The sequence below is a fragment of the Anas platyrhynchos genome, chromosome 13 (assembly GCF_047663525.1).
Source record: "Anas platyrhynchos isolate ZD024472 breed Pekin duck chromosome 13, IASCAAS_PekinDuck_T2T, whole genome shotgun sequence".
In the NCBI taxonomy this organism is placed as follows: Eukaryota; Metazoa; Chordata; class Aves; order Anseriformes; family Anatidae; genus Anas; species Anas platyrhynchos.
Window position 1 is genome coordinate 3,677,509 of NC_092599.1, and position 24,178 is coordinate 3,701,686.

General features: G+C 39.5%; 1 protein-coding gene and 1 long non-coding RNA gene across 4 annotated transcripts in view; one reads left to right on the forward strand and one right to left on the reverse strand.

The window, feature by feature from the left end:
* The window catches only part of CNTN3 (contactin 3), a 99,681-nt gene extending 83,492 nt beyond the window's left edge, over window positions 1-16,189 (forward strand). For 2 of the 3 annotated variants that reach the window (XM_072044301.1, XM_013107509.5), the window contains exons 11-21: window positions 1,171-1,346; window positions 4,301-4,418; window positions 5,583-5,741; window positions 5,824-5,973; window positions 6,692-6,762; window positions 7,627-7,861; window positions 8,009-8,124; window positions 8,801-8,987; window positions 11,491-11,603; window positions 13,410-13,578; window positions 14,149-16,189. In XM_072044301.1, coding sequence (XP_071900402.1) covers window positions 1,171-1,346; window positions 4,301-4,418; window positions 5,583-5,741; window positions 5,824-5,973; window positions 6,692-6,762; window positions 7,627-7,861; window positions 8,009-8,124; window positions 8,801-8,987; window positions 11,491-11,603; window positions 13,410-13,578; window positions 14,149-14,249 — 1,595 coding nt within the window. In that variant the 3' untranslated portion in view covers window positions 14,250-16,189. The remainder of the gene's footprint in view (window positions 1-1,170; window positions 1,347-4,300; window positions 4,419-5,582; window positions 5,742-5,823; window positions 5,974-6,691; window positions 6,763-7,626; window positions 7,862-8,008; window positions 8,125-8,800; window positions 8,988-11,490; window positions 11,604-13,409; window positions 13,579-14,148) is intronic. The other variant, XM_072044302.1, reaches the window with a different exon arrangement.
* LOC106019716 (uncharacterized) overlaps window positions 7,661-24,178 on the reverse strand; it is a 131,023-nt gene continuing 114,505 nt past the window's right edge. Inside the window, exons 6-17 of the long non-coding RNA XR_011812473.1 lie at window positions 23,145-23,337; window positions 20,597-20,698; window positions 19,253-19,374; window positions 18,630-18,806; window positions 17,177-17,233; window positions 14,647-14,773; window positions 14,131-14,266; window positions 12,706-12,927; window positions 11,990-12,049; window positions 10,831-10,955; window positions 7,969-8,188; window positions 7,661-7,799 (exon numbers count right to left, since the gene is read on the reverse strand). This is a non-coding gene — a long non-coding RNA (uncharacterized lncRNA). The remainder of the gene's footprint in view (window positions 7,800-7,968; window positions 8,189-10,830; window positions 10,956-11,989; window positions 12,050-12,705; window positions 12,928-14,130; window positions 14,267-14,646; window positions 14,774-17,176; window positions 17,234-18,629; window positions 18,807-19,252; window positions 19,375-20,596; window positions 20,699-23,144; window positions 23,338-24,178) is intronic.

Below are 24,178 nucleotides of genomic sequence, written 5' to 3' on the forward strand. Positions count from 1 at the left end.
TTTCTTAGCCCTGGGATCTCAGGTCAGGAAGTTCTGAATGCTTTCCTCCACTCTTTTACTTACCTAAATACTAAACAATTGAATTATACTTCTAAGTACTTCTTAACTTATTAACTTGTTAAAAAAAAAAAAAAAAAGACAATTCATGCCAACCAAAAATATTTAAGGTCATTATACAATCTAGTCCAAAAACCTCTTTAGTGCTAAGGAACTATACACTTACTTGTTTATGGAAAAAGATATGGAAGAAGCTCCAGCTGCAGGACTGTTCAGGGACTCCACAGGCAGTAAAATAAAAGTCTTCAAAAGCTAATTGTGTATATAATTACTGTTAAAAGGGTTCTTGCCCCTTTCTCCAAGCCATCCATTACTAGCTGCTGTCTCAGATACTGGATTAAAAGGACAAGTGGTTTGTGAAATTTAGCTGAAGACTGACTTTTCTCATGATGTTATTTTCTGAAGATTGGAATATCTGAAATATTCTCCAGATGCAAAATTATTTCATATCCTACTGCATTACATATCCTATGTATCTCATAGATCCAAACAGAATTACTCTGTTTAGTGAATTAACAGCTACAGATTTTCAGTCTGTTTCTAAATGATTCATGCCTTGTTATATACAAATAATAGAATTATGTACAGAGGATTTATGGAATGAAATTTATTTTTTGCAGTATTTACAGTACTTGATATTTTTCCATTATTATGATTCAGGAATTGCAAGCAGCTATTCTTAATGACAGTATTTATGTTCGATATAATATATGGGCCCAAATATCCAATGAATCCTACCCTATATAGATTTCCTCTAGTTTCCAGGTTTTGTTAGCTCTTCTTCCCACTCCCACCTCTTAATTTTCCCAATGGCTGCTGCTAAAGCTTCCTGTTCCAAAACTTGTGGGTTATTGCTGAGATCCACACATGCTTCTGAATGGTAATTTCATTGCTGGGGTTTGCAGTGCATTTAGCTTGGTAAAATAAAATCTACCTGGTAAATGTGCAGTGACGCAATGCTACAACAAGCGAGGTCAGTCAGTGGCATTTATAGTCCAACTGCATAATTCCAAGTGACAGTCATTAATCAGGTTTGAAGAACATGGTAGAATTAGTAGCAGGCAAAGCTCAGTAATGCAGAAATCCAATAACTGATATTTCTGCTCTCAACAGAGCCAACAAGGATTACTTTGGCACCTTCAAACATGGATGTCACTGTTGGAGAAAGTGTTGTCTTGCCTTGCCAGGTTCAGCACGATCCTATCCTGGACATCAGCTTCACGTGGTATTTCAATGGGACGCTCACCGACTTCAAAAAAGATGCCTCCCATTTTGAGAAGGTTGGAGGGGTAAGTTCGAAACTGTCTCTTCACTCCCTTATAGATGTGTGCAGCACAAACAGGCACGCGTTCTTTTTTTCAACATAAAAACATATTTTATTTTAAAAATAAGATGGTTCTTCTCTTTTGGGCCCGTAGAACATTCTTCTATGTCGGAGAGAAATTACTAATTGAGCTAGCTGGCTGCACATAACTTGCTGTACAGACACCTAATGTTTAGACCTGAAGTACTGCAAGTGCCTACCTCTGTATCTGAGTAGGTCCCTACATGATTTTCCAAAGATCACATGAAACATAGCAATGACAGATTAAGGAACTCAACTCAGATTTTGTGAGCTCCAGCCAAAAACCTAATCAAAAAATCACATCTTTCCTTACTTTTTCTACACTTCTGTCCCTAGCGTATTCCTCACCATTCTCTCTGAGCCTCCCCCAGTGAGAGAGAGAGGCCATAGATCTCATTAAGTATTTCTAATGTAGGATGGAGCAATGCTGCTGGTGGGGGAATGGTTACAGTAATGTTTTTCAGAATTTAGCTTTCTAATCAAAATATGAAAAGTTAAGCATTAAGACAGATGAAAGATATAATCAATTACAGCAAGGGGCCTTATTTCAGTGCAAGCCATGGCCAAGTAATAAAAAGACAGGCAGCTGAGCATCAGCATGAAACTGGTCATTTTAAGCCTTCATAAAGTGTTTTTTTTTTCATGTCTTGCCAGATCTTATGTTCTATAGGGATAGCTGTGGGTTACACACTTCTGTCTGTGAAACTCTGAAATTTCAGCACCTAACTTTTTTTTTGCCTGTAAAACATCAAAAGATTTAGCATTTAATCAGTAGGCACCAAACACACAGGACTGTTCCACAGCTTGCAATTGATAAAAGCACACCTGCATGTGGAGATGATGAGATTTCCTTGTAAGAGCCATGAGATGTTCGTATATCATGTACATTTTGATAGAAATGTTTCTAGAATTACAAACTGACCATCTGTCATGCTGTAATGGGAATGCTCAGATTTCATAGCCCGTTACCTTCCAGTATTGCTACATGGCCTTTATTTATTTAGTAATATTTCCCCCCAGCTGTACTCTTGTCGTGTATACAAATAGTGCTACGAGACAGGAAAGGTTAAAAACATTCAGGAACCTCAATCTTACCGTTTTATTGGCTCAGTTAAGGATTCATAAGCTGACTGGAAAATGAAATATGTATTCTCACTAAAAATTCCAGCTTTTTTTTTTTTTAAACAAACACAGACATCATTCCAAATCAAAGCCAAGTTTACGTTCCCACATCCTTCCCACAACAACAACAAAAAAAAAAAAGCATCAAAAATCAGTTTTTCACAGAAAATTCTCAGCCAGTCCTGAAGAAAATTTGAGAGTGAGTACTGACTAACTCAGACCTCTGAATCTGGAACGTTTTTCTTGGGAGTTTGTCATAAGGGACAGAACGAGGAGTTCTTATCAAATACAGAATATTTAAGAGATTAAAAAACAAAACTAAAACTATTTGCGTAAAGAAGGGATTGAGGCTTGTAAGTAGAAAACTAGCTATGTTACTACAAAACTATTTTGTAGACTTTGTCAAGATCCTACTAAGGGTGATGGAGTAATTTCTTGTTGAGTTGCATGAGCATCACAGTAAGTAAATAAGCCTAAGTAAGTCACAGTGCGTATTTGTTAAATGAAAATACCTGTGTGTAACTCAGCTTTGTTGGATAACATGGCAAAAGGAAAATAATTTTTCAGTGAATAGATTCCTATGTAATGATGTCTTGGATGTCCCTGGTATGCATGCCTGAGGTCCACAACATGTAGTTATTAGTGGGAACGTTATGGGATCACCACCTGGTCTTGCAGATGGTTAGAAAAATATAGGATGTAACCCTGTCGTACTGGTCTTCTTTGTTAAACAAACAATTTATACAAAGGGGATGGCAAAGCAAGCAGATTCCCAAGTAGTTCCTGGTATCACCTGCTTGCACAGCCCGGCACTGGCTGACATTGTTATGCAGTCAGGAAAAGCAAAAGCAATTCTAGCAAGTGTTGGTACTGCGCACGCGCTTCTTCTTATTTGTATTCCATCTAGCATGGAGAAAGGAAGGTGACCTTACTGTCACCTGGACTTGTCCACACTGACAAAGATTTAATCTGGCTAGGCAAGAATGTGGATTCTGCTAATGGTCTGCAGAGCCATGAGAGGTGAGAGTGCCTTCGTTGTATTTTTTTGCTGCTGCACACTTCTCCATTTTCCACAATACTTTGGGATGCTTCCCCAAAATATCCATAAATAATTAAAATGCAGTGTTAATATTTCACTGTTCTTATTTGTTTTAATTTTAGTAAAATTATTCTATTTGACAGTCCCCTTTGCCTAGATTTTAAATAAGGTTTGCTAAATGTAGTACATGTAGAACATGATTTGCTTGTATCTGTTGTTGATCATTTCCTGAATATCCAGTTCCAATCAAGTAGATAGGTTTTAGATTGCTTTCAACTTAACTTTTAGGGTATTGTAAGCAATCAGTGCTGGATTGTCCTCTAAATGCTTACATCTTTGTTTTCGTAGAAGACCTGGCATTGTATTTATATTGTCACGCATGGAAGGGAAGCAGGCAGAATTGTTTTCAGCTTGTGAGTGAGACATACTAATGCGCAGCCTACAATTTAACTACAGATGTTGACATCAGTGAACTAGACTCAAGCTCAAAAAGAAATGCTTGTGACAAAATGGCACAGGTGATTTGCATATTGTTAGATTTATTTGAAGTAATGACATTCTCCATGAAAATAAATTATTCTTGAAAAAATCAGGATGAAAACAAAAATATTTTCTGCCTAATCATTTTAGGGCAACTTTATCTTCAGCTATTTTGGTTGATATCTTCTCCACTTGCAAAATATGAGCTTAAATGAATGACTTTGTGATTTAATATTAAGACCTTTGTATTTTGACAGAGTGCATCAGGAGATTTAATGATTAGAAACATCCAGCTGAAACATAGTGGAAAATACGTTTGTATGGTGAAGACAGAAGTGGATAGTGTAGCATCTGCAGCAGACCTTATAGTACGAGGTAAATTTTGGCTTCGGTTACTGTAAATTGTATTTTCTTACTGTTGTACATTGTAGATTACAGAAACCATTGATGATGTAGATTACAAAACCAACTCATCTGTGACTTGAATTATACGATTCTGCCTTGCAGTTAGAATTTTAGCTCAGTTTGGGATGAAGCTTGTTTTTTTCCCAGATAAATTAATATTTGAAGAATATAATAAATTTTGACGTCTATTTTCTCACTGACAGTCCTTCAAGTCACTGATGAGTGGGAACTCAGCACTGGCAGCTGTGACGTGGTTGTGAGTTGCTGTCTCTGCTAAATGACTGAATGGGGTTGGTGACTCCATGGTCCAGCATCCTTCCCATGAAATGGGCATCTGCTGCCAAAGCCTAGGAAGGTCTTTGTCCTAGGGACACACTGAAATTTGAAGTATCTAATGCAGGGTTGTTTGTTTTTCCAGAGCAGGAATGCTTTCTGCTAAGCTTTCTGTAGCTTTCATTGCTGGTAATGCAGCTACATGTATTGCAAGAGAAAATCTGTAATCCAGGAATGGGCATTATGCAATCAACATTTATTCCGTGTATTTTAAAATATGTCATGTATTTTATAATTGCTTTTGTAGTTACTTCAGCTCTGTTTGCTTGTGCAGATGAAACAAAACCAGCATTTTCCCCTAGGCTGTCCAAAATGAGGATTTCTCCAGAATGCAGCAGGACACTTGCCTGACTGAATAGCTGCTTAGGGTGCTGCTCAGGTGGTCTGCTGAAAAATTGCTACAGCACATCATACACTAAAACAGCCGTAGATAACAAATTGGCAGACTACAGAGATGTAATAGTAGATTAAAAGAGGGTATCAAGGACCAAAGTAAAAGACAGACAACGTGGAAAGGTACAGAAATCATGCTGAATACAGGTTCTTGAACTAAAACAAAAACCTGTCACCTGTAAAGTAGTTTAGGGTTACTATTTCAGAATTATTTTATCAGATGCAAGTTTAGTGAATGTTAAAAACAACATATATATATATGTATATATATATATATATTCTTATTCCAAGCTAAATTGTTTTCTTCCTTGCACAGTATTCAATACAACTGGAATCCATACTGCGATTTTAGGGATTTTCAGGGTACTGGTTTTACAAAACACCTTCTCTTTTACAATCTTATCCTAGGCTCACCTGGGCCCCCTGAACATGTGAAAGTGGATGAAATAACTGATACCACAGCTCAGATCTCCTGGCAAGAAGGCACAGATAATCACAGCCCAGTAACCACGTACACCGTACAAGCAAGAACACCTTTTTCAGTTGGCTGGCAGCGAGTTACAACAGGTAAAACACAATTCTTGTTACAAGTTCTATTGGAATATGTTCGACTAGGGGACATCATGGTTCTTTTTTCTCTTTTTAATAGTTCCAGATGTGATTGATGGAAAAACATTCACAACTACGGTGGTGGATTTAAATCCTTGGGTTGAATATGAATTTCGTGTAGTTGCCAGTAACAAAATAGGAGGTGGAGAGCCTAGTTTACCCTCAGAAAAAGTAAGAACCGAAGAGGCAGGTTAGTGGGTTCTTTTATTTGTTTTTAATTCAAGAATTGTAAATATATTCCCCCCAAAAATCATATCCTTGACTCACTGCAAACAGGCTTGGCATTGCTATCAAATATAAAAGTCTATAACTAGTTTGTTGATGATTTTTCCATTTAGCTGTGGGACAGTTTGTGTTGCATTACACGTAACATTTAAATACATTTCAACTGCTTTTAGTATGCAAAAAGCTGTCTGTTTAGTTAGTGCTGCAGAATATAAAAATGTTAATGGATAGGAAGAGGTGAATTTTGACTACTTTTCCCCTTCCCAGTGTTTGGTCAGTGTATACCTTCCATGTAATAAGCATGTAGCTCAGAACACATCAATTAAAGCTCCCAGTGGTATTTGGAATAAGGCCATTGCCTGATACATCTGCATGAGTTAACTCTGTTGAAAATCTGAAGTATGCCAGAAGTTCATAAACATTAAAGCAGATATGGCATATAATACGTGAGGTTCTAAAAACATTGAGAAAAATACCTGTCCGCCCAAAGGAGGTTAAAAGCCAGTTGAACGAAGGGGCTGGCCCTTTCCAGGACATGCTCATGCTGGTTCAAAAGCACTTGCCTAGATTTGCAAAAGAAATAGGAAAACTGCTGGGTTAGCTTCAAAGAATGAGGTTAACATTGTAAGATGTCACCTCGTCTATCTATACTGCACAGACAGCTGTACGTTTCTTTTTCACAGTTCCTGAAATTCCCCCATCTGAAGTCAGTGGGGGAGGCGGCAGCAGGTCTGAACTGGTCATAACATGGGATGTAAGTTTTCTGGCAAGCAATTTTCTTCACAGAATGGTTGTTTTCATTCAAACTGTTCTTAAAAGATGAGTTTTCCTGGCTGCAGCAGCTTCTCATCTAGGAATGTGTTTGGTAACATTCTGCTATGTGGGCTATGCACGTTTGCCTTCCCTCCTTTGCTTGTTACTGTGCTAGTCTGCAATCAGTAAGAACTTTAGTTATTGTCTAAGGTGATTGCTTCTGTTCTCAAACAATTGTTGGGCTGGGAAATGGGCGTTACTCAAAGGTGGAGCCAAAGCATTGTGCTGGTCAGTGCAACTTTACAGTCTGTGCTTTGTTACCATTAACTGTGAATGCATGTGCTAACCCATGCAAAGGATCAGCTACTACTTTAAGTTACACATCCCATTTCTAATGAGTTAAAAGATGTTAACATACTATTATGTACTAATATTGATGACTCCCTGTGGTTACTTAATCATAATCACATTGGGGGAAGGTATAAGCCACTGTACAAAGGTAGTATTGGATTCTCCAACAATTGACTAAGCAGTTAATTTTTTTGAACTATGAATTTTGACTAGAAATTGAAAATAAGTGTTTACTGAATGGTACCTTAAAACTAAGCACTTAGTGGAAAACGAGGCGTATACCGGAGATGTATGAACTTCTCCTGAAGTGCAAGCATTACAATAGGTTCAAAAGAATGTGTTTCACTCTACTGTACCAGAGTTGATTTGTTGATGGAATGATCCCATATGTAGTACCAGAACCTGTTTACAACCTTGTGCATTAGCATGGTGGCACTTTCCTCCTGCAAAGCTTTTCCAGTGCTGTATGTAACGTCACAGACCAGACTTCTGTCACTGTTTCCTTTTCTCACAGCCCATCCCTGAAGAGTTACAAAATGGAGAAGGATTTGGATATGTTGTCGCTTTCCGTCCCTTTGGCACCACAACATGGATACAGACTGTAGTCACCTCTCCTGACACACCCAGATACGTCTTTAGGAACGAAAGCATTTTGCCCTTTTCACCGTATGAAGTCAAAGTTGGGGTCTATAACAACAAAGGAGAAGGGCCATTTAGTTCAGTAACCACAGTTTTTTCAGCTGAAGAAGGTATGTGGTTCTCTCCAGCTATTTAACAAGCATTGGTTCATCAGAGAACATAGCAACAATTGATACAACTAAGATTAACTAGAATGTAAACATATTTGCACCATTACCAATGTTGCTGATCTCTCATGTTTTGATTTCCCATTACAGAGCCTACTGTAGCTCCTGCTGGCGTATCAGCGACTAGCCTGTCCTCCTCAGCCATCGAAGTCTCCTGGACAGCCATTCCCTGGAAGATGAGTAGTGGAAGGCTACTGGGTTATGAGGTAAATTCATTTAAAATATATTAAGTCTTGAGTTCAGCCCAATCACTGTTCAGAAATCAAGGATCTGTTAAAAAAAATAATATTTTTTTTTTGTTTTTGTTATTTTTCATAAAAGCAATTGAAAATCAGAGCAAACAGCTACTTGTTTAGAGTATTAGACTCTATTAATGCTTTATTTACAGAAGATTACCACCTGTCTTGCTGCCTCTCTGCTCCCACCTTCACCCAGAAAAAGGATATTTTCTTCTAAGCATCTTTGAAAATGAATACAGAATGAAATTGTTTTGCTTTCTGTGATGAGTCATGTGTTTAACAGTATTTTCAAACTGACATTTTTTCAGAATTGCATTTATTTTTTAGAAACTATTTTGTAAGATACAGTTTTCTGAGTTTAATTTGTTTATTTCAAGATGAAGTAATGATTTTCCTCTGGTTGTCATTTTTTAATTCAAGCAACATTTAATGTTTCAGTTTCTTTTTTTCTACAGTCAAAAGAGCAGCAAGCGTGAAAGGCAGATGGATAAGAAGAATTTTGTTTACATATTTTTTAAACTTTTAAGTATTTCTACCTTTTTCAGCTGAGAAAAAAATGCACCTAAAGGAGTCAAATGCAATGCTGTAGATAAAAACTCCATTCCATTCAACATTTTAAATAGTTTTGTTTTGTATCTACTAGGTTAGATACTGGAATAATGGTGGAAAAGAAGAATCTTCAAACAGAGTGAAAGCTGCAGGGAATGAGACATCAATAAGAATAACAGGTTTGAAGAGCAACTTGGCATACTACACAGCTGTCCGTGCTTATAACAGTGCTGGAGCGGGTCCCTTTAGTGCCACAGTAAATGCTACCACAAAAAAGACACGTAAGTATCTCAAATGTATGGTGGAGAGAGGCATAATGGGATGTTAGCATTTGCAGGCAAATGAAAAATAGACACATTACTGGGAATCACGGTACACAAAAATGACCTACATTTTCATACAGACCAGAAGAGTTACACAAGTAAGTCAAGCATAGATCTTCTATTTTCTAAACTCTGCTACTTTAGCAAAATAGTAAGTAAAACTCAGCTATGCCAGTAGAGCTGAAATAAGACACATCATTTTTTTGTATAAAACCTTTATATTCTTCTAGTGGCTGGAAGAATTTAATATTAAAAAAAAAAAAAAAAAAAAGGAAAGAAGAAACAGTGACTTGTTGAATTTGCCAGGGTTTTATAACATATTTATAAGTTCTCTATGGCATGACTTTTGCAGCGTAACGATCCTCATACAATTCATGCAAAACAACCATTCACATCCATTGTTTCCCCTTTAAGAAGTTATACAAGAAGCCACTTTTCTATTAAAAAGGAGAAATGGAGCTGGAGAACAGATTGTGAAAGGCTGCACTAATTTTTCTACAAATGAGATGTGTTTGGTATGCTCTTGCATTGTAATACAACTAACTCAAAATCAGAGTCATCAACTTTGACATATTTCTTCCAGATTCATAAGAATGTACAATTAAATCTGTATGAAAGGTCAAATTCCCTGGTATAGTTACTAATATCTTTCTACTGAAAGTAGTTGTATCATCGATGTTACGAAATAATACATTCATAATAATAATAATTTTAGATGTAGAAATAAGTGTCGCTGTCTATCACCAATGACTAAAACAACTCAGATTAACTGGAAGATCTGCCTGAGTTTATAAGGTAAGATGTTACAATTATTTAATATTATTTAATATATAGGTCTTAAAATACAACAAGATCTTCTGCCATTGCAACATAATGTTCTGTCCATCAGCTGTAATTAAGAGAAATATTAGTGTGGATGACTAACTTTAAGCATCCAAGGAGACTTACAGAAATCCACGTCACTATTTGCATACTTAGTACTAGACATGTAATTGCAATAGTTACAATAATAGTTTGGAATTTGGAATTATCTATTACAAATCAAGTTCTGTTCTGAACACCAAAGATTATTGGAGATTTGTGTAGCTGAAGCAGATTGGAGCCCTCTGAATCACTTCTATAAGTCAAGTGGCAGATAGAGGCTTAGAGTTTTTATATATAATTATTCTTAATTTTTTCAGATGACATTAATACTTAGTTTTGGATTTAAGAGTGTGACTCATTTCTTCTCAAATTCAGCATTACTGTCTGAGTGTGTAAACTATTTATCTATGCTATAATACTCAAATCTCAGGAGTAAAACAATTTCCTCTTAAGTTTACACAAATTGACTAGTAGTGCATCAGGTTGAATCTTATTTAGTATCTAGAATGAGGCAAATAATGCAGAAAAGAAAAGAAAAAAAAAGATCTTTGAACAGCTGTTTGACTTTAATTCTTGTAACTTTTAGTCGTACATTTTGTCCATGTAGTGCTGAGCAGTATAATCAGGTGGGTTTTTATCTGATGGCTAATGGAGCTATTTGTGCAAAAGAGTTTAAAAATAAAGGGAAGAACTAAAAACACAAGCATGAGCACATGCACAAGACTACATAAAACCACTGTTAGTTTTTAATATTGGATGTCTTCAGCATCAAAGCTTAGAGCAGTCCACCTAAGCAGCAGTTGCCTCCACTAGGTGACAGCAACAGTAAATTGTTTTCCTTAACACGTTTAGAAAAGATTTTAATAGTTGAGTGGTTCACTACATGACCCATTTTCTGAGAAGCCAACTTGAGGCATCTGAAGAGGTTTGTACTTACCTTCACCTTTCATGACAGTTTCAAGATGTATTGAAGTATACAGCCAAAAGCGTACTTCTCCTGGGTTGTTAAGGATCAACAAAACCAAAACGTTGCTTGGCCCACTATTGTTCCAACTGCAATTACTGAAATGGTACAGACTGCATTTCAAAATCATGTCTCAAGTTAACAACAAAAAGAAATCTGTCACGTATTTGTACATTACAAACATGTTAAAGGAAATCTGCATAGCATATAGGTTAGTATATTCACCAAGACTAAATTTGCCTAAAATTTTACTGTGAAGTATTTGCTTATTCTTTAAAACATACTAACAATAGATATTGTCTGTTGTCATCATTGGTCTGTCTCATTAGAGTATGTTCTAATTGATCACACATGTCTTAGACAAATGCTTTTGTTTGACAACATTTAATGAAAGACCATCAACAGATAATACAACTTCAGAAATAACATTTATGTGCCATTCTATTTCTCTTTCCTTCTGTTTTTTCAATTTAGTCTCTGAACCATAAAGTGTACAAATGACGAGGCTGTATTTGAGTTGCTTTTACATCCGACACGTAATGACAGTCAATTACCTGAGCTATTATTTCCTACTGTAGAATAAATCACTAATGCCAATTAAATTAAAGTCATGCTTTTATTATGTATTCAAAGCACCCAGTCAACCACCAGGAAATATCGTGTGGAATGTTACTGACTCCAGAGTAATCCTCAACTGGGAAGAAGTAAGAGCCATGGAGAACGAGTCTGAAGTGACTGGGTATAAGGTAAGCAAAAAGACCACCACCAGAGTATCTGAAAGCAATCCACACTTCTTTATCTTGTCTGTTTGGAAGGCAGTAAGTTTAAAAGATGCATATTTCAGTACTGTCTCCTTTTTCTAGATTTTAATCATATCCTAACAATGTCTCACAAACCATAGGCCTTTTACCATTAATGGTCCATTAATGCTTTCCATTGCTGGCCAACTAGAATTATTAGTACCGTATATCAAACTGATGTACTTCTCATATTACTAAACCTTTTTCTTCTTACCTACTGTGAGACATGCTCATTGTCTTCACAGAAACTACATCACCACATTTATTCCAAAGCTGATCAGTGCACAAATGTACAAGTACTTAAATATGACATGTATCTTAAGTATACTTACGAGAATTGCTGAGGATATTCTTGATGATCAGTGTAGAGATGTATCCCGCATGATACATACCTGTATAAAAGAGTTATTTGAAGATCTGACTATTCAATGTTCTCAGTTCTATTGGCAAGAAATACATATTTAAAGTTTACTTAGCTTTATCTAGCACAGAAGGTAGCTGAACTAAAACCATCCAATGTACAGTTTCAAACTGCATCCTCTGTCTCCCACAGCACTTCCAGGTCTCCCCATTGAAAGCATTGCTAAGTACATAACAATAAGCTGAATTTTGATAATGCTGGTTAATTTTACCCAAGTAAAGCATTTAGGGATGTCATTTTTATCCCCGAAAGCCAGGACACTGCAGTTAACAGAAATCTGGTTTGTCAAGCAGAGAACATCCAACAAATGACCTTGAAAGCACAAGAGCAGCCATAGCGCAGACGTCGTGCAAGCCAGCCGCATGGTTGTGTCCCTCAGAGCTTTTTTCAGCAAAGCACGACATTAGGGAGCATGTCCCGAGGGTGGCAGCATGTAGCACAGAGCTGGGAAGGTTCTGAGAGACTGCTGTAATTTAGATAATACAAGGTTTGGTGGCAGGTCATCATGTATATAATTCCAGTGGCTTTGCATTTTTTTTGCTGTCCACTACTACTGCCATTATTTTGGGAGAATTGGGGTTGCCTTTTTTTGAGTTTTGCACTGCAGTGAGAAACTCCCAGGCTTACCTGATTGCCAAGTTTGTGAAGCTCTGCCAGGGAAATGTGCTGGATGTGTATGTTCTTTGGGATATAACTGCTGCATCGCATCCTTGTCCTTAGGTGGACCAACGGCAGTAGGGGCTCTTTTGGCTCATCAGGCCTGCAGACCAGCAAAGAGGCTGTTGTTGCCCTTAAATCCCTCGTCCGATCATACTTGAGTAGAGAGGACTTGACCCTTAGATGTAGCTCCTGTTGTTTGAGACATAGCACATCGTATGAAGTTAAGTTTCATGGTAATAATTAATCAGTGCTTGCAGAACATCTTCCAACATGGTCTATAATTTTCACATTCTGACTTGTTATCTCCTTCCTCATACTTTGTGGTGGCTTAAGTAGTTGATCTAGATAATGACTGATTCCAAATGGTGGAGTAATTTATAGAACAATACATTATTAAGATACTCAACAGAATATATTATTCATTATCATCATACATTGTGCCATTTTAGATTAAAGTTGGAATAAAAGCCCTTGTTTCATGTTACCTTCTTTCACGACTTCTCTAGATACTGAATGCAATTCTGCTCTGTAATATTAGCCAAAAATCAGACCTTTTTTAAAGACCTAAAACCTTATTTTCAAGAAACATTAATAAAAATTGCATGGCAGATCCTACTGGAAGAAATAACCCACTACAGCTTTGCAAAAGATGCTGTTTGTTTTTGTTGCAGGTTTTGTACAGGACAAGCAGTCAGACCAATATGAACGTGCTGAACACAGACAAGACAACAGCTGAAATTCTGCTCCAGCTTAATGACGATTACATTATAGAAGTAAGGGCAACAACTGATGGTGGAGATGGCACTAGCAGCGATCAGATCCTGATTCCCAGACTAGCAAGTATGTTGAAGCTGAATCACTGTTGTTTTGTCACATGCTTATGTCCTCAAATATCAGAACCTGCTTTATACCAGCCACAGTACAAAGAGACTGCCTCTGCCTTAGCGTAGGGAAGCATTACTAAACTTGCAGCTGACACTAAGCAGTTGTCACAGCTTATCTTTATAGGAATTGAGTCCTTATTGATAGGAGGAAAAAAAATAAAGCCTGTATGTTGTATGATAATAAGGTAATAAAAAGAAAAGCAATTAACAATCTTCATGCCCTTATGCATGACGAACTTCATTCTATTGAATTGGTAAATTACCATGTAAATTGGTATTAAAAAACACTATTTTAAAAATGTTTCTCTTTTTTTTTTTTATTATTATCTGGAAAGTAAAGACTATTCATATAGTGTCAGCATCTTGAAATGCATTTTTATAGCTTAAAATAATTTTTTTTAATTTTCATTGCTTATCAAAAATATAAATTTTCAGTAATTTTTGTTTAATATCTGATAAGAGTAATAATTTTATACAGCAGATACTCATGCTTTCATTTAATCCTTACCTTTTTCATTTGTCACAGGTATGGATGCAAGAGGTTCTGGTCCACCAGTCTTGAATACATTCAGTCTCTCCGGCTTCTTACCAACAATATTTTACTTGACTCTTAATTCAGTGTTGTGATGATGCATTTTCATTTGCTGAGAAAAAAAAAATGAATCAGTTATTACAGAAAAGTGCTTTTTTTTAAAAAAAATGCAGTGGTTAATGCATGTTTTTCTTCTGACGTGTTTTTAAATTCTTTATATTTCACTGTAGGATGAAGTAAAAATATCATGTAAAGTTTAGCAAATCCTTTAAAAAGGAATCTAAAATGCCTTAATACTTGAACCAAAGGAGTTTACATATTACATACTTCAGATACAATGTAAAAGAGAGGGTGAAAGCAATGGCACTGTGATCACCTACAAGGACGAGCTTAGCTCTATGAGAAATTCCATTTTTGCAATGACAATGAATTGTTGTTTTGAGTACGTTCTGTATTGTTATGTACAAATGAAAGATGAGATCAGAGACATACCTTCAGTCAGAATAGAACACGTCAACCAACCGGCAGTTCTTAAGACAGTGTCATAATCCAGTCAACTTGGATCTGTTTGCTTGCTGCCCTTTATACAGGTTATTCTAAATCTAGCAAGAAATCAAAGCTAGAAGGTAGAGAAAAGTCTCAGCATGAATGTTAGTTTTGCACAGTCCATGTTGAGGTGTCCAAGAGGCAGGGCTTCCACTACTACTCATAAGAAATTATCTCACAGCCATGTTTCAAAGAAGGCTCTCTGTTTTATCACAGTGCATGTTTATGTACCCTTCAAGCCCCTGATCCTCCTCTTAATCAATAGACTTCTAAGTTAATTTCCTTGCATCTCTACCTTATATTTTGTAACCAGGTTCCTTCTTCATAACCAAGTTCTCCCACCTTCAGAATTGCTCTAATTGCCCTTCTCTGAACTCCTGTCATTGTGTTTTGCTAACAGAAGTGCCCATGTTTAAGCATTACTGAAATGCAGTTGCACCATGGCCTTACCAAAAGGGACTATTACCACCTCCCTACCTTGTGATGTGGTGCTTCCCAATATGCAGCCCAAAATTATCTTGCTCTTTTGTCTACCACACTGCAATGTAAACTCATCCTTAATTCAGCGTTTGCTGTTACATTCATAACTCTCCTTCCAGCTGCTCTTTAACCAGTTCAAAGTATTTCACCTGGTCTGGCACTCTACTGCACCCATTACTATCATGTAATTCTAGTAAGTTTATGGCAATAGTATAATTTATAATACAAAAAATACACAAAGACACTTCAAGCTTGATATTACAGAGAAATCTATGCTTTCTTTCATAGCAATATATTAAAGATACATTAAACCTGGTACATTGGACTTTAACAGTTGTGAATTTAGACCAAGTCAGCCTTCTAGACACCTTTTAAAGAGCTACCCACATCCATGGTAGAGCAAGTGTTCACATGACATAAAGCATATCCCTTTAAAGAGGTTCATTTCTATCTCACAGTATTATTACAACACACAGAAATATAAAGAGAGAGAACCAGGATTAATGAAACCATGATAGCACTGTAGAAATACCTTGATATGCATTCAAATAGCAAATTACATTATTAGTATCACATCCATATGAAACTATGTGCTAACTGTTGAGGTAAGCAAGATCTGTATATACTGTACATATGTGGTTATAAATGGCTAGTTGCTTTTCAATGTGGCTAACCAGTGATGTTTTCAGACACTTGCAAACGGGGGGAGGGGGGAAATGGAGAAGAGATGTTACTAGTAAGTATATAGTTATGTTTCATGCAACAAAGGGTGAATCTTTCTATTCTTGTTTCACAGAATTCTATTTCACATTCCTGTGTTGCCATTCTCATGCTATTACATTGTATTATTTAATTTCTAGTTATATATCTCCATGAGATATGTACCAAGTACTTTGTTTCATATTGAAAAGTTTGAAATTTATCCTTAAACTTCCAGTCGTGTGTGTATCCTATGGTTATCTGTATGCATTTTTTCTATTATTCTAATAAAATATTTATTACATTGAGGGATACAAGACTATTTCAAAGTATTACTGCCTGTCCGCATTATGTATTTGCGCACACGGGGATTTACCACAACTAAAGTCCTCAGCCTACGTTCTTGATATTCCTGCTAACTGGCCCTTCCTGGCAGGACAGGAGTGGTTTTCCCTCGTGGTAGCTCTGCTGCCATAAAGCTAAAATCCTAACCTATACCCAGGCCTGCGCCCACATTTCTCTCTGGAGGAGTCATGCCCAGAGGCAGGGACGCAAGGTCCAGCTCCAGGTGCTGAGCTCCCCGTGCCCATAGGTTTGCAGCACAGCAGACAAAAAGCCGCCTTGCCTTCCCTGGCTTGCTCTCCCATCTATCCAATTAGGCTGTTTCCTCTCCTCTGAGATGAAATAAAATGTAATTATATTAAAGAAGAGTTGGTTCTTTTTAATAATTTATGTTGTATATCACTATTTATCATTAAATTCCACGGCCTGTTTTCCCCCTGCAAATTGCCTATTCCTCAAGTACTGCAATTTCCCATAAAGCTGGTGACTTTCTAGCACTAAAACCTGCTCTGTGGAAACATGGGTAGAACAGAAACCATATTTTAAGTTTTCAGAGCATGGAATACATGGCTTGTATCTAACCTACATAATGGGGAGCTGATCCAAATGCTGCAGTAAAGGCTAATAATAATCCCGATGTGTTTCTAAGTGTATATGCATGAGGCAAGACTAAAGCCCTTTTTCTTGAGTAAAGCAGGTTTTCTTTTTCAGATGACTGTAGGTGGACATGTGCCTTGCTCCCTATTTCACCCTGTATTTAGATTAGTCTTCCTATAAACTGACCTCCGTTTCTTCCTAAGCTCATTTCAGTTCAGTTTTAATGTTTATTTGCTATAATAAGACCAACTTAATACCCCAGGGAGAGTTGGAAAAAAATAAGTTACTACTGGGAAAGTGTTGGAGGAAAACATGGAGAGTCATCAAAGGATAATGTGCATTCCCAAAGCCAGCTTACCTTTCGCAGGCTTTTCCGGAGCAGTTTCTGTCACTAAACAAATTTAGGAATTCAGTCCTGGAAAAAAAAAAAAAAAAAAAAAAAAGGGAAATAATGTAGCTGTATTCCTCCAAGCTGCTTAATAACTCTCAAAACTAGCAAACAGCAAAGCCAAAAGCTAACGTTAGGCAGAGGGGGAGCAGGGGCTGAGAGGAGGAGGCTGCCCCTAGAAGGATGAGCCTGGCCTTCCTCTGGTCCCTGCGACACCTACTATTGGAGGCAGGGACACGAGGATGCTGAGAGGGTGCTGAGCACCCACAGCACCATCAGCACAGCACGCTCGGCGTCACTGCAGGAGTGCCACCAGCCCCATACGTGCACGTGAGGCAGGCTGGAACCATTCCCAGCTCAAAGCCCTTTGTGGAGGTGGTGTGAGCCCTGTGGTTTGGGATGTGGAGGTCTGGTACATGAGGGATATGGGGGGTTGGTTTAGGCATGGGTTTAAAGTTACTCGCCCTGCCCTGCTATTCCCCCAAGACTTGCTTTATAAACGGTTTCTCATGCCATCCAATTCTTTTTCCATTTTCCCTGGCACACACTTATACGAGGGGAACTGATGTCTCCTGTGACTGAAATCCAAATTTCTCTAAGAATTAAAAAAGCCTTTTTCTTTGGACAGTTTACTCCATCAGATATGTTGTGAAAAGGCAGAATCCCCTCTGAATACAAAATGAGTTAAAAACTAATATCACTTTAGCCCTAAGAAATATCGGAGATCTCCATTTTCTACTTAATTTGCCTTTCACCGGTGGATTGCAGACGTGGGCAGTGCCTGTCAGGTTATATATGTTATATCTTAATAACAGGCAATAAAGCAAGCTGTCCTGCATGAGGGAATGCATTAATCTGACAGCTTTCTGTCTGAAATAAATAACAATGGAATATTGTGAAAATAAAATGAGTTTGTAAACAGCCACTCTCTCTCTTAGGAAAAACAACCTCCTTGATTGTTTTATGCTAATGCTTTGAACTACTGGAAAGCAATAAAAAAGGATATGTTTAGCAGAGATATAACTGAGTGTACATTATTGTTCTTTTATCAAGCCTGTTTGATAAAAAGCGACACTACTTTTCTTTAAATCTGATGCATGTATAGTACACGCTCCAAAATGGGGGGAGGAAAAAAAAGACAGTGCAACACTTACTATATCTCTAGCCATCAGTTTTAACCTCTTAGAAAAGAGCTTTTGTGTGAAGACCTTTCATATTTGCCTTCCTGGCACGCACACAGCTTGGGTTTCACTGGGAAGCAGGATGTACAAGGAATGGGCATTTTCCTTTTTCCAACCTTAAACCTTTTTCAGCAGCCTCAGCAGGGAGAAAAGGGAAGCTGCGGGCACCCAGCTGAGCCCTGAGCCTGTCCCCATCACCCATGGGTGCTGCACCTCCCCCAGAAGTGCTGTTGGTGTCTCACCTTCGGCGTGGAGGTGCTTCCCAAAGCCAGCTGAGGCGTTTGGTGGGAGAAGTCTCTTTACCATCAGCGGGACCGGTGACTACCATGCCGTCAGGGCGCTGGCTGCAGGACGAGGAGATGCAAACAGACGGGGCCTTGGCAGCCCTCCCAAAGAGCGGGGAGTCCCCCAGCAGTTCCCTGGGCAGAGGACATGCAGCTTTAGCTACCAGATACATATTCCGATCCCATTCAACGCCATGCCACAGAGTCTGCCATGGCACTTACTGGAACTCCAACCATGCTTCCCATTTGGTTTTGAACTCTCTGTTCTGAGGCTTTTCAGTTTGCACATGAGAGTGTTTCAGAGATGCGTAAGGCCTTCATGTGCATCTTTCCTTTGTTTTTTTCCTATCTCCAAGGGTCAATAAAACTTCAAAAATTCATTTGGCATTAAATTTTGGTACTAAGTATCTTCTCTTGAGCTCCCTGCTGATCTTTTTTAGGTCAAGAAGTGTCTTTGAAAGTCTCTCTCTTTTTCTTTTTTAACAGACAAGTGTTGGAGATAACACCAGTAACTCTGGGCATAGGAGCATTATGTAGCATCACTCAGACACTTCCCAATGTACCTAAGACTACTTTCTTACCCTTTAAGAACATAATTAGTCCCTTGAGGTCTGGACCATGCCTGCTTTCTGTGCTGTGCTCTTCATGCCATCCCGGCGATTAATTCCCCCTCGGATGGCAGAACGTCAAGGCATTGCAAATGCTGAAAAGGGAAGAATCAAAAGCATCCCATTAGGAGCCTATGCAACCTCAAAATGTTCATTAATTCAGCCAATGACAATTTAAAGTCAAAGCAACTCCTGTGACAGGGGAACATCCCAGAACTGTTTATCAGGAAGGAGCCCCCTTTGAGAGAGCCCAGCTCACTGCTGCCTGCCTCCTGGCCCCGCACTGCTCACAGGACCTCCAGTGCCAGCCGAGGATGGGGACTGCTGGCTGGAGCCCTCCGGCAGCACAGGCAGGGGGTTGCAGTCCCTCAGTCAAAGGTTTGACCAAGAACCAGCGACCAAACCAGTACAAAACCGCAGAGCGTTAAGGGCTCCGTCTTAACACTCCCTTTGAAGGAAGGTGAAGGCAGTTGTGCTGCGGAGCGACTCCCCACTCTTCCCAAGCACTTACCACAGCATCCTCCCCCCTCAGGAACCTTGCCAATCTCCCTGCTGGGTTCACAGAGTTACAGCAGAGCGGGGCCAAGGTCTGCGCGGTGTGACAGGCACTTCAAGGCATGCACAGGGACTTATTTTTAGGCACTCTGCGACAGCTGCTCTGCAGCCCTTGGTAGAAGCTCAGATTCATTTTTGCCATCCCCAAGGAAAGCGCAGTGAATGCTCCCCCGAGACCAGAGCACCTCCGTGTGCTCCCCGTGCCCACTCATTCAGCACGAACACCGAGAGCTGGGCGATGCTGCGGGGCCATGTAGCAGGGAAGGTGTTCAGCAGCACTGCTCTCCCCAGAGATTTCGTTTTAGGGGATCTTTCCCTTTTATGCTGGCACACAAGCAATGACCTGTTAGATCAGCTCGAGACATAAAAAGAAACGAGGCACAGAAAATAAGGGAAAACCCTCTCTTTCATGCCCTTTATGATACAAACAATACATCATTTTCCCAGCTGAGGACCTGAAAAGGAGCCTATCAAAAAGAACATATGTTTAACAAGGATCTCTCTCATTAGCAATCCGAGAAGGGCCACGGTTAAAGCAGACAAATAATTTAATTTTTGTCACAGTTTCTAACATTGCCACCAAACTGAGGCAGAGTTACACTTGTCACAACACTCATTATCTATGTGAGCAGCAGAGCTCTCAGCTGATTGAATGAGCTCGGCAGCAAGAACAGATTATTTCATCAGCTGCATCTGATTGTCATTAGTTTTTGGATACAGGATGTAAATTGACTACAAAGACAGAAAATATGGCTTTCATACCTTTATGGAAGTTTCATGAGAGACATAGAGGAAAACTCTTCTGCAGCAGCCAGAAGCTTCAGCTCATGTACTGAAAACCACTGTCTTGGGGTTTTGCGTTGCCTTGGAAACATGAAAAATAAAAATAATATTTAATTACTTATTTTCAAGCAACCATAGTATCCAGTGCTGGGGGCCAGATCCCAGACTAATGAAACCCTTACCCCAGTTTCAGAAGATTTGTCTGACCTGCCCTTCTAAACAAAGGAGGAACCAAGAACAAATCTCAACCAAGTTTCACTTTTGCTTGCATTTCCAGAAGATTTATCAGAAGTTTTTCACAGGATCCCCATGAGCAACCCCCTCAGACAAGAAGAGACCACCATGGTTCCTGTCACTCCTGAGGACAGCACCCACATGTGCGGGAGCTGCTGCCGAGCTCCCAGGATCAGCAGCCAGCCTGGGAGCATCGCCCACACCAGTGGGATGGGAAGGCTTTGGGCAGATGCTTGCAGAGGTTCCTTCTTGCCTTCACATCCATGACTTTGTCAACATTGGCATTGCTTGTTTCTGAAAATATGCCCTCTTCCTTCAAGGGGACAGCAGCAGCTGGCCTGATAAACATCCATGCAAACACCCGGACACAACTTATCTGCATAAACCCCACAGACAATTTTACCCAGGCAGCAGACCACGGAACCACTCCTGGTCACTGGTCCAGAAGCAGGACTCCAGCACCACTTCCAGCTTGCAGCACTACATGAACATGGCAACTGCTATTTTTACATCTGGTCCCAAGCTATTTTAAGCAAAAATTTGCTTAAAAAGACACCTCAAGGCAACCTCATCCTTTAGTTAGCCATTCATCTCTAAACAAGCTGTTACACGGGTAGCGTTAAGTTTGCTTTTCTTTTCTCCAGTTTTCCTCAGGAACAACGCCATCAGCAATCTCCACGAATCTCTTTTGGCTCCTGAAGGTTAAACCAGCTCCAAGAAAACTGGATCAAAGGGAAAAACAACTTTATACTAGAAGCACAGAAGTATTTACATAACAGAAGATAAGCTCAAACTCCTCACATCTACCATATAGACATGCTTATGAGAAGCGTATAAAAATAGGCCATTTTCAATTTGATTGGGGAGGGGATGAGAAAATGCTTTTTATAGCTAATGTAAGAGAAGAAAGAGAAGGCTGGCAATCAGCACTGTTTGCAATGCATCTAATTGAAAAGTTCCAGCGTTTTCAGGATTTCCTGCCCGAAGGAGAACGATCTCTTGGAGCCGTTCTCATGCACAAGAGAAAAAGAGAATAAAGCATCCTGCTGGAGCCTGGGGATAACGCTTCCTCAGAGAAGCAAACCCAGGATTGAGAGGAGCCCTGCTAAACAAGCTGGAGGTTCAAATGTCAGACAACAAACCTGCCTGCTGAGTGGGGAACGACTGCCAGAAACAAATGGATGCAGGCAGCACTTGGAAAGTAAGAAGAGAGCTGTATTTCAGCCTCTTCTGTGCTCCTCAGCTGTGACCACAAATTTCGGCAGTAGTCTCCTAATAGGACTGATTACAGAAATACAAGCTGATATAGGGTTGGTCATTTCAGAACTATAGTAAAAACAAGAGAAAATAAATATTTTTTCATGACAGACATCCCAAGAAGTGCCCTGTTTTGGGCCAGCTCTGGTACATTCAGAATAATGGACAGCTCAACACACACATCGACATTTAGTCTAATGGCTTCATCATCTCTCCTTACAGACGTACTGGAACCAAACCCATAAACGCTTCGATATCAAACACCCACTTCTGCCTGCCCTCAGCAGGAGCAGAGCTACCCATTCTGTGGTTAATTAGCTATCATCTATAAAGCAATGGGAAAGGCCATGCTTTAATTTAGACCCATCTGGTAAAGGCTTTCTTGAAAAGATGAGACTTGTGTCATATTTTGGAGCCATCAGAGCCAGAGGTTGCCCAGCAGAGGCCGTCTGTCACAGATAACTGCTGCCAGTCCTCCAGATTATCAATTAGGCCATAATGACAGTTTCCATGAAAAGATGACTGAAGGGTCAGGAGCAGATCCCTCACACTGGCTGACCCGTGCCCTAGGAGCCTTGCAGTCGAACCTAAAAAAAGCCCATGTGCTGAGACGAGGGCTGGAACATTCCCAGCACACACACACACACAGAAAAAGAATTACAGAGAAATATTTCAGCCCACTCAAGGTGCAGAGCCCAGGGGTCTTCCTAAAGGCCCTCACTGTCTTTCCTTCAAGAAAATACCAGAATTTGTGGTTGTTTTTTGTGTTTTTTTTTTGTTTTGTTTTGTTTTGTTTTTGAGTTTGGGTAAGAAACGAGATGTTAGACAGGTTCAGTTCCCTCCCCCGGCCCACATTTCTGATTTTCTTTAAGCCCTGTGTATCAGAGCCCTCCACATCTGGGATGAAAGCCCAGCTTCTAGAGATGAAGATACCCTGATTTCTAGACCCAGGTTGTGCTACCCATGTGCTCTGTTACACACAGCCCATGGCATGGCCACAACCACAACTTCATGACCTGATTACCACAAACCTCACCTCCCCAGTTCTTGAAGGAGCCCAAGACTTCAGCAGGACTCAGATCCGATTTTCTTCTCCTATTCTATGCAGTTTCAATTCATTTCCAAAGTGCTGTGTGCTCTATTCTCTGGTTACAGAGCAGCTGAAGTGCAGTCACTAAAGCGGCTTCTGTCTCGCTGCTCTTATCTGGGCAGCACAGGGCTGGGACCTGCTTGTAAGGAGACAAATTGCTTACATAATTTATGATGCCTCTTGTTGTCAAAATAACCAGACAAGCTTAAAAATATAAGCAGACACTGTTAGGAACAATACACTTAAAATGTTGAATTACACGGTAGCGGCACAGAATGGAAAAGAAGTGAAATTATAAGAGAATAAAAATGCAGGGTGCTAGAGAAATGTCAAACCTTTCCTGTATTTCACCCATCAGTAACACATCACACGTCACTTTAAAGACAGATGTTGATGTCCAGGTAGCCCAAGGGAGATAATTCGAAGTGCCAAGCAAACATGACTGTAGTAGTGGATGCTGGTGGTGTGTCACACAAGCACGTGTAACCTCTGGGGAACAGACTCACCAGCCAGCTGCTGGACCTGGGCATTTCAGGCATTTAACATGAGTGACACAAGTAAAAGCATTTGGACATCAGTTTATATGCACGGGACACCTAAGTTGCGTGAGCACAGCAATTCAGAGGCAGAGAAAAGAGCTGCACAGAAGAACATGCCAGAAGGCCCCAGAGCATCACTGCTGGTGGAAGGAAAACCTTCCTCTGCACACCTACGGCAGGGCAGGACCCCAGCTCCCAACTTCAGATCCACTCCCTTACATGGATGAGAAGTAAAGTGCATACAGAGAACTGGCTTGCTGTTTTCTAAACACCTGAGAAGATGCTGAATGCCAAGTTTTGGATGGACATGACACATTTCAGAAATTAAAATACAAGTTTCATTTTTTTTAACCGTATCAGCTGGATTTCTGTCTGTGGGAAACTTTTCCTCGGAGAGGCCCTTTTCATAGAAACAGCAGGGCAGGGAGCAGCAACAGCGTG